Source organism: Ichthyophthirius multifiliis, assembly GCF_000220395.1.
Source record: "Ichthyophthirius multifiliis unplaced genomic scaffold scaff_1120509251168, whole genome shotgun sequence".
In the NCBI taxonomy this organism is placed as follows: domain Eukaryota; phylum Ciliophora; class Oligohymenophorea; order Hymenostomatida; genus Ichthyophthirius; species Ichthyophthirius multifiliis.
Window position 1 is genome coordinate 6,643 of NW_004086139.1, and position 10,448 is coordinate 17,090.

Sequence of the window (10,448 nt, forward strand, 5' to 3'; positions counted from 1 at the left end):
TGAAATAATCTAATGTATATATATATATATATATATATATATATATATATATATATATATATATATATATATATACATATATTAATTTTTAATGTATTTATTTATTACATATTTTGCATTTAAATGAGCGTATTTTTTATTTTTTTAGTTCAAAAATTCGAAAAAATCAATTTGATTATTCATATTCTTAATAAATAATACAAATAATTATTTTCCGTTTTCAAAAGTATAAATAAACCTTTAATTTTTTTCCATTTTTTTATTTATAAAGATATAATTTTTTTTATTTTAAAACAAAAAAACATAAATATTTTTTTATTTTATTTTTCCCAAATAAAATCTTAAAATCTAATAAAATTTTCATTAAATCTAAATTAATTATTCTTCTTTAAAATTATCTAAATTAACTTTAATCCAATCAAAATCAAACTTCTCTGGCATTCCTTTATGTGGAAAATTTTACCATTTACCCCAATCAAAAGCTTCAAATCCATCCTACGTTGGCCCACTTATCATTAGTACTTAATTTTATTTTAATAATTCCTATATATAAATAAAATAAATAATATATATTATCATATAATTATTTTAATTAGAAATTTTTTTTTACATTATTAGTGACTTTTCCATCTATCCCTCCAAATAAATAAGGTCCATTTAAAATTAAATCACATCTAGGAGCAAGTGAATTACAAGGATTACCTGTTTCATTATGGTTAAGTCTAATAATTTCCATAACTCCTTAAGTATTAGTCACATTTTTTGAATGTTCTTTAAATAGAATAGCCCTAGGATCATTTTAATAATTAAATCCATAACCTTCTTTATACATAGTGCTATTATATATTTCTTAATCAAAAGGTACATTATAACTAGCAAAATATCCATCAGAAAACAACATATCAGATACATCTTTAGCTTTAAATAATTCAAAAGATTCTTCAACAATCCATATAATATCTTTTTTTTTAAAAAAAAATAAAAAAGCATTAATATTTTGTTAAAAAATATTTATTTACCTTTTTTTTACCCACTTCTATATTTATTATAATCTACTACTAACCATTAATTATTGTGTGTGCCACTTCTATATTTTTAGAAAATATGAGCCCAATCAGATGCATTTTTAGCCAGTCTATTCGCCAAATTAGCTCTTAACCAACAAGGCAAGCTATCAAAATGTAAATTTTAATAATTGCTTATATTATAGTTATTTAAACTCGTTTCCATCACTACTATACCACTACTAAGTGTGTAAAAATCGTCTTTACTTTATAAATCGCCAGGTCTACTAGAAAAGCTTTAATTATTACTTTAAATATCTTTATTAGAAAAATTATTTTCGATATACTATATACAATATAAAAGTTAATATATAATTAATAAAATATATATATATATATATATATATAAATAAATAAATATATAAATATATAAAAATATAAATATATATTATTTTTATTTATTTTATTTATTTATATACTTACTTTATAAATCCTTAACATTAACGAATAGTTATTAAAAGTAGAATGTCCACAAATTAAATCTTCTGGCGTTATTTTTACATATGCATTACAATTTTATTAAGTTTTATTTGTTTTTTTAAATGCGTTTACTATATCTTCTAAATCTCCCATATTAGTAAGGTAATAAAACTAATCGAAAGTTAAAAACAAATCACTTTTATTATTATAATGAATACTGTTATTATATCCTATATATAGTCCGTTTAGTTATTACATTATATTATCAACTAATTGCCAATAAGTATCATTCGAATTCTATTTTATTTATTGATAAATCCATTATGTTTAATTTGTTATAAATTATTATTATATATCATTTATTTACTTTCCGTTTAAGATTCCATATAAATAATTAAAATAAGCATCATATATCATATCAAAAGATGCTGTACTTTCTAAAATTCCGGCAGCAAATAGTTACTCTGAGTCTGAAAATTATTTATTTGTGTGAATTTTTAGGATGTCCCATCCTGTTTCATTTAATTTTTGGGAGTATATTGATTCTGCAATTAGATTCTTTTTAAAAAAATCAGGCAGTGGATGGCGAATTATTTAGTAGTTTTGAGTTATTGCGTAATATTTTTCTGTATTACATCCGATTTTTTAAAATATTATATAAAGTATTATTATATAAGAATAAATATTTAATTTCATTCTTCCTTTCTTTCTTTCTTTCTTTCTTTTTTTTATATTTATCAAATATATTTTATATTTTATTTTTTTATTTTTAGAATAATAAATTAGAAAGTATTTTATAAAAGAAATTAAGAATCAAATATTAAAAATAATTAAAAAATATTAAAATGGAAATTTTATTAATTTTTTATATATATAAAGAAACTTTAATAATAACATTTTATATTATTTTATTTTTTAAATATTTAGATTAACTAAATTAAATAAAAAAAAGAGAATAATATACATTTTTTTGATAAAATGATTTATGATAATTAAATAATTATTTAATATAATAAAATACTAAAAAAAATATTATATTTAATAATTTATAATTATATGTATTTTTTTATTAATATATATATTTCTAGTTATTTATAAAAATAGTAAAATTTCAGTTAAATATATAATTATTATATTAATTTATTCATTAATAATATATAAAGAATATATAAACACATTTATTTGCTAATAAATATTTATATTTATTAATGGTTTTATTTAAAATAAATAGATTTTTTTTTTTTAAAAAAAAAATAAGATTTTATTTTTCTCAGTTTTATAAAAAATGTTAAAAACAAAAAAAACAAAATAATAAAAAAAAAAAGAAAATAAATATAATTATAAATAAATAAAATTTTTATATGTATATAATTTATATTATATTTTTAAAATAAAATATTCAAAAAATATTTTTAGTAGCAAATTAATTACAATTTGGACATTTATTTTATTAAATAAGCCATTTTTTAATACATCCATAATGAAAAACATGTTTTTTAGGACATTAGAGTTTAATAGCTTCGTCCGAAACTTTAAACTATTCTAAGCAAACTGAACAGCAATCTTCAATATCTTTAAGATGAGCATCGTTTACTAAAAATTTGCTTTTTTCGAATATTTATATAATTTTTTATTCTGAAATTCCTCCTTAATCTAGCCACATTTTTACCACCCCTATAATCATTCTAATAAGGAAAATATAAATAATATTATTAATTATCTAAATTTATTCATCCATACATTCCATATAGTAAAAATTAGTACTATTCTTTATATAAATGAAAAACCCGATCGCATAACAAATCCATATATATTTTGAAATTTTAGTATTATAATAAAAGACCTTAGTATACATAAAACTAATCATATTCTCACATAAATAATCCAAATTTAAGGAAGTTTACTTCACTCTCTCTAACATAATCATCATTACAAATTTAGGCAAAAGAACTACACAATTTAAAAATGTTATGGCATATATCCATAAAGAATTAAATATACTACACTCGAAAAATTATATTATTTAAGGAAATTGGTTATAAAATGTACAACTTAATATTATGTTTATTATAAATGCTATCCTAATCTAAAATTATAACATTTTCATGTTATATAAAGGATTCTCATGTTCACGAAATGCATCTATTTAAGGTTATAAAGAACGTTTTTAGTCCTCTTCGGCTTCTTTAAATAATATTTTCCAGAATTTATTTTGCATTTTTCGTTTTGTTTTTTCTAATAATTAGTTTTTTTTTTTTTACTTTCTTATTTTTTATTTTTGTTATTTATTTATTTTTTTGTTAAATTATTAATATTTTAATTAATTTAATGTTATTTTTTTTTGTATTTTTAGTATAATAGTATTTTTTAATTTATTACTATTAATCTATGTTATTGAAAAATAGTATATATATATATTCCTTATATTTTTTTAAAAAATTTTAGTTAAAAATAATATGAATATTTTTATTGAATATGGTATATTTTTTTAATTTTCTCATTTTTTCTTTTTAGATTTTTTCTTTTTCTTTTTCGATTTTTCTTTTTTAGAGTTTTTAATAAAATAAATATATTATAATATATATGAATTATAATACCTTTTTTTTAAACTAAATAATTTAAAATGCACCTTGAAGCTTCTTTCTTTCTTCTTTCTTGAATTTCCCATTACTTAAAATATAAAAAAATTATTAGAAAAAAAAAAAAACTATATATTTAATAAAAATACTTCTTTTTTTAATTTAAATTCTTCATATAATTCTTTTTCTCTTGATTTTTCATCGTCCACTTTAGCTAAATCTTCTTTCAAACTTTCTGATTCTTCTTTAATTTTAGATAGTTCATCTTCTAAATCTTTTTTAATTTTATGAAGTTCTTCCATAGTAACATCATATTACTTTATATTATCCTCCAACCCATTTTAAGAAGTAACTTTTTTTTATTTAAGTTTAGTTTCTTCAGTAGCATGTTCTACTTATAATTTATTAAATTCTTCTTTTAATTTATCTAATTCTTTATTTAATCTTTCTTTAGCACTTTCATGATTTTTTTCTAATTATTTTTTTCTTAAATCAGTTTCATTTTTTAATTAATTTGCTCTAAAAATATATATATATATATAATAATTATTTTTTTTAAAAAAAAAAAAACTTTTTTAATTTATCAGCTTTAACTTCTCCAATTTCGGCTTTTAATTTTTCAATTTCATCTTTTTTTTCTTTATAAAATTTCTATCTTTCCTCTTTTAATTTCTTTAAATCTTATTCGAAATTATTTCTTTTTTATTCCTAAAAGCAAATCCTTTAAATAAGTTCTTCTAATTAAATTTTATGAGATTCTTCTTCTTCTGAAGCTGTGGAAAGTTTCTTTAACATAATTACCCTTTAACAGTGTATACAGTGTACTAAATCATTTAAATCTGGATTTATATTAGGTTTAAGGCTTTTTATTATTTCAAAGTCTTAATTATTACCTCTTATATACCTAATAAGGTCTTTGAAGTTATTTTCGAGCATTTTTCTTAACTTTTCGGCTTCTATTTTTTTATCTTCTTCCACTTCTTCCTCTTCTTTACTTGCTTAGTCTAATAAATGTGCATAGAGCTTAAATTTAGACTCAATTTCGGCTTATTATTTTAATAATTCTAAACACTTAGGGCTCAATTATTAGACTAATTCTTTAGAAAGTTTATTGTTTTTGGTTATATCTAAAAATTTGTTAACAAATTCAGCATCCAAATAACTAAAAACTTATAAATTCATATATAAATTATCTATTATTTTCAATATTCGTTAAGCCTCAACTATTGTAGGTTTACCTATATTTGTAGATTCAATATTTTTTAACATTTCTTTATGAGTTTCTTATAAAGATTTTACAGGAGCTTTTTAACGGCCACCTTCACCGTCAGGACGAACTAAACGAGATTAAGCAACTTTTGATGGATATTGTGATTATTGCATATGAATAATATATAACTTTTATTATTATATATATATAAAAGAATATTATTTATATTTATTAATTTTGTTCAAAAAAAAAAAAAAAATTATATATAAATAAATATATGTAAAAATATATAATAAAATATATATGTATATTTATATATATGTTTATATTATTCTATTTTTTAAAATTTATTAATATTTTTTATTTAGTTTTATTTTTTAAAAAATATATTATGAATGTTATTTTTTAATTTTTTAAAAATATATTTATTTATATATATATATATATATATATATATATATATATATTTTAAATTATTGTTTTTTTAAAAAAATTATATAATATAAATATTTTAAAAGTTTGTTAATATTCATTTATTTATTTTATTTCTCGTTTATTTTAAGATACTATTTTGCATTTATTTACATTTCCTCGATTTATTTGTTTTATTAATTGGTGAAAGCTAATAATCTTATGAAATATCCTCAATAAAGTATAATTTATTATCTTTTTTATTACAAAAATTTTTATTATTTTCTTCCTTAACTTAAAATTTTATTTATTTTTTTTCTTTTTCAAACTTTTAAAATTATATACTTTTCAAATAATTTTGTACATTATCTTAATTATAGTTTTTTTTTATATCATACTATCTTAAAAAATTATCATTTTATTAAATAATTGATTCTTCTTATAGTTTATTTGAAAATTTAAGCCATAATTCGTCTAATAAAGACGAACAAATTTATTAAAAATTACATTTAAAAATATGCATTAATTATTATTTTTAATCATGTAAGTTTTTTTACAAAAATTTATTAATATTATCATATTCAATTTGTAATATTTCTTAAAAAAAATTAAATAAATTTTAAATAAATCCATTTTAGAGAAGATTTTCGTATATATTTCTCATATGAATATATTAGGAATTATTTATTATTATTCTTTCAGTAATATCACTTTAATATGTAAATTATTAAGTTTTCATATTTTTTTTTATATAAATTAAATAAATATATATATATATATATATATATATTTTTAATTATATATATATTTTTTTTTATATATATTTTTATATAATAATTACAAATTAATTTATTATTATATAAAATTTAATGAATTACATTAATTAAGAATAATAATCTAGTAATATCGAAAATGTATAATATTTATAAAATTAATAAGTTGAAGATACTGATGAAAGTTTAGATATTCCTAAAGAAGATTTATCTTTTGAAAGTTATATAGAAGAATGTTAAAACAATTCCAAATAAGATTAATAAGATGATTAATTAAATGGCTTTTTTCTAAACAATTATAATTAAAATTTTAATTCTAAATATCTAATTAAAAAAACAATGTTTTTTTAAGGAAAAAACTTAGAGAAATTTTTCTTGAAAATAAATAAAATTTAAGAAGAGTTAAAAATACACAAAAATAAGATTGAAAAAGTTATTTACTTTTAAAAAAATATACAAGATTAAATTATTTTAATGAAGTTATAAAACTTTATTAATAAAATAAAAATAATTAAACCTTTCATTGTAAATTTTGCACAAAAGTCTTTAATAAATCATGTTAATTAGGTGGACATATTAGTAGAGTTCATAAAGGAAAATCTAATAATTATAAAGAAAATAAAAAATTAGGTGTAAAAGAGAAATTGAAAGACAAAGAAAAGACTTTTTTAAAAGAAAGTTCATGAAAAACATATCTTTTGAAAGTAAATATAATGAAATAAATAATTATTAATAAAATAGTAAATTTGATGATAATAATGATTTTATTCTATAAAAATAAAAATGATTATATAAATATTATTTTTTAATAAAATAAAGAATAATATATTTATAATTTTATTATAATAAATTTTTTTAGTGAAAGAAATAATTTTAGTCAATAGTATAAAAAATAATAAAAAAAAATAAGAAAAAAAGAGATATTATAAATAATAATATATATATTTATATTTATATATTTATATATTATATATTATAAAATGATATGTAATATTATACAAATATTTTAAATAAGAAATATAATTTTTTTAATAATTTTAAACGTATTATAATTAATATTTTTATTTTAAAAATATTTAGATAATTATATATTTTAATTTTTTTAATTATAAACTTTTAAGAATCTTTATAATAAATATATTATTATAAAAATAATAATATAATTATATATAAATTTATTTTTATAAAAAATCCTTTAAATATTATTAAATATTATATTTAATAATAATTTATTATCTTTCTTTTATGTTTATAAAAATAAATTTATTATTATTATTATTTTTAAACTAATTAAGTAAATTAAAAATTAGTAAGATTTTAATCTGCATTATAATATTATTATTTTTAAATTGATGATTTTAATAATAAAAATATCAATATTAATTGAGTTTTCATAAATTATACTATTTATTATAGCAAATTATTATATTTATTAAAAATAATCTTTTACTTATACCTAATTAATATATATATTTTTTTATTATTAAAATTAGTGTAAAAAATCAGTTTTTTGTATATTAATAAATAACATTTTATTTATATTATAATAAAGATTTATTTTATATTTAATGTATGTAAAATTATATCTTATTTATAAAAATCCAAAAATAAATTTTTATCGTTTATATAAAATAAATATTTAATTTATTGATTTTATTAATAAATTATATGAGTTTAATCTCTTAAAGTAGCGCATAAATTAAGTCTATACATATTTTACTCGGGAAAAACCACTAAAACCTATCTTAAGCCTGGTAATATATTAATACCAGTAAATATTAATGCGAGAAAGATATGAAATATATATTTTTATAAATTAAAATTATTCTAAATAAACTAAAAAAATCAATTAATTTAAAACATTATTTTAAAATAGAATTTTAATAAGTATTAATTGAATTTGATTTTAATAATTTCTTTATATAAGGAAAATAATATTTAAGATTAATATATTTTTTTTATAAAATAAAAACAATTTAAATATAAATTAGAGAAAATCTAGAATAAACTTTAAGTAAAATTTATAAAAAAAATATAATAAAATATATATATAATATAAAATTTTTTATAAATAATTATTCTATTAATTTTATAGATAACTATATAAAATTAATTATATATTTAAAAAAAAAAATTTAATTATGATAATTTATTTATAAATAATCATAGATAAAGAGAAGATAAATAATCATTAAATTTATAGGTTATTTTATAATATGAATAATTAAAACTATATAAATTTATAATAGATAAATTAATTATTAAAATAAAATAAACTTTTTTGAAAAAAATATTAGAAGTATAGACTTTTTTAAATAATATATATTTAATTAATAGATTTATTTTTTTATATCATCGATTTCTATACTTTTATAATAATTATATAATACAATTAATTAATCAAATTATATAATATATTAATTATATATATTATTTAATATATGATTTTATAATAATATATATATATATTGATTTTACATCATATTTATGAAAAATATAAGCTATTTTCTAATATAATATAATAAAAATATCATATCGATTTGATAATATATTATCAAAAAAATATCAAATTATTTATCAAAATATATTAAAATTAGATTATATTGAATTTATTTATTATAAATATTCAAATACATGTTAATGAATGAAAATATAAGTTTTATAAAACAATTTATTTATAAACACTATATTAAATGATAAATTTACTAATAAATAAATATATCCATATAATAAATTATGAATACATTAATTATAAAATAAAAATAAAAAATATAATTCGTGTTTACTTTAAATATCAATTTTAGAAACCATTTTTTTCTATAAATAAATGATTAAATAAATACAAAATCTTATTATTTTATATTAGTAAAGTTAATATAGATCTATATCTATATATTATTAAACTTCAATAAAAACCTTGAAATTATTATTGCTATTTATAAATTCATAAAAATTGAATTTTTGATATTGTTTTGCTTGTTATTTTATATTCTTTTAATTATTTCTATTATTTAAAAATTTATTATTAATTATAATATAAGAAAAAATAAAAAGAAAAAGGTAAAATAAAAAATAAATAAGAAATAGATAAAGACTAGTATTACATATATTCGTATATATTAATTAATAATATAGATATTATTATATTAGAACGAAATTAATAATATATACATATCAAATTTAATAATAATAACACATTTATAAATAAAAAAATATAATTAGATATATATAATAAATATAAATTTTTATTTCTATTATTTATATAAAAAAAATTGTTATTATTATATAAGTTAAATAAATATTGTTTATATTTTAATCATTAATTAATATTATTTAAATATATTCATAAAACAATTTATTATATTATAAAAAAAGATATTAATTTAAAATTTTTCTTTAAATTTATTATCATACTCTTAATTCATTTTTTTTTATTATTTATAAAGAAAAAAAATCTATATTATTAATTAAAAATTAAATTTATACTTTCTTTTTAATTAATATATTCGTATTATTATAAAAATATATATTTAATTTATATTTATATTATTATTAATGATAAACATTCTTTTTAATTTAAATATATTTCATATTATTAATTTATTTTATATTAAAAAAATTAATAAATATATTCTTAATATAAATTTAATTTAATATAAAAATAATAATATTACAAAAAAATAATAAATTATGATGTATAATATAATAATTTTTCATTTTTATTATAAATATATATTTAAAATTTATTATTCTAAAATATTTATTTTTTATATAGTTATTTTATATATTTTTTTTTATAAATATATTAAAAAACAAATTTCAATATATTTTTTTACTTTTTATTATGACAAAACATGATTTTTTTTATAATTAATTAAGATTTAAAAAAGATTACAAAAATAAATAAAAATAAAACAAGCATTATTTGATAATAATGAAATAAAAAAAGAATAATAAAATATAATGAATAATATATAAAATAACAAATAAA

General features: G+C 14.5%; 1 protein-coding gene across 1 annotated transcript, besides 34 other annotated features; it reads right to left on the reverse strand. All coding sequences in view use genetic code 6, as the record gives it.

Moving 5' to 3' along the window:
- Positions 1-15: 15 nt before the first annotated feature.
- Positions 16-82: a microsatellite.
- Positions 83-344: 262 nt separating this feature from the next.
- Positions 345-5,516, reverse strand: IMG5_152640 (laminin a family protein, putative). The gene is made up of 8 exons (XM_004030783.1): positions 4,635-5,516; positions 4,213-4,582; positions 4,082-4,154; positions 1,852-1,996; positions 1,488-1,680; positions 1,020-1,350; positions 611-960; positions 345-543 (listed from the first exon to the last, which is right to left on the reverse strand). The coding sequence occupies exons 1-8, from the start codon at positions 5,444-5,446 to the stop codon at positions 361-363; spliced, it is 2,457 nt and encodes an 818-aa protein (XP_004030831.1). The 5' UTR covers positions 5,447-5,516; the 3' UTR covers positions 345-360.
- Positions 1,371-1,452: a microsatellite.
- Positions 1,388-1,453: a microsatellite.
- Positions 2,175-2,209: a microsatellite.
- Positions 2,774-2,819: a microsatellite.
- Positions 2,775-2,823: a microsatellite.
- Positions 3,731-3,783: a microsatellite.
- Positions 3,750-3,781: a microsatellite.
- Positions 3,750-3,787: a microsatellite.
- Positions 3,750-3,794: a microsatellite.
- Positions 3,758-3,802: a microsatellite.
- Positions 3,986-4,031: a microsatellite.
- Positions 4,462-4,507: a microsatellite.
- Positions 5,517-5,527: 11 nt separating the features above from the next.
- Positions 5,528-5,578: a microsatellite.
- Positions 5,529-5,593: a microsatellite.
- Positions 5,594-5,692: 99 nt separating this feature from the next.
- Positions 5,693-5,740: a microsatellite.
- A 708-nt stretch (positions 5,741-6,448) lies between these two features.
- Positions 6,449-6,492: a microsatellite.
- Positions 6,449-6,514: a microsatellite.
- Positions 6,452-6,517: a microsatellite.
- Positions 6,454-6,517: a microsatellite.
- An 827-nt stretch (positions 6,518-7,344) lies between these two features.
- Positions 7,345-7,374: a microsatellite.
- Positions 7,375-7,377: 3 nt separating this feature from the next.
- Positions 7,378-7,435: a microsatellite.
- Positions 7,394-7,432: a microsatellite.
- Positions 7,396-7,432: a microsatellite.
- Positions 7,436-7,585: 150 nt separating the features above from the next.
- Positions 7,586-7,631: a microsatellite.
- A 1,197-nt stretch (positions 7,632-8,828) lies between these two features.
- Positions 8,829-8,885: a microsatellite.
- Positions 8,849-8,900: a microsatellite.
- Positions 8,861-8,920: a microsatellite.
- Positions 8,864-8,927: a microsatellite.
- Positions 8,928-9,498: 571 nt separating this feature from the next.
- Positions 9,499-9,549: a microsatellite.
- A 485-nt stretch (positions 9,550-10,034) lies between these two features.
- Positions 10,035-10,127: a microsatellite.
- An 86-nt stretch (positions 10,128-10,213) lies between these two features.
- Positions 10,214-10,256: a microsatellite.
- A 157-nt stretch (positions 10,257-10,413) lies between these two features.
- Positions 10,414-10,448: part of a microsatellite that runs on past the window's edge.
- Positions 10,435-10,448: part of a microsatellite that runs on past the window's edge.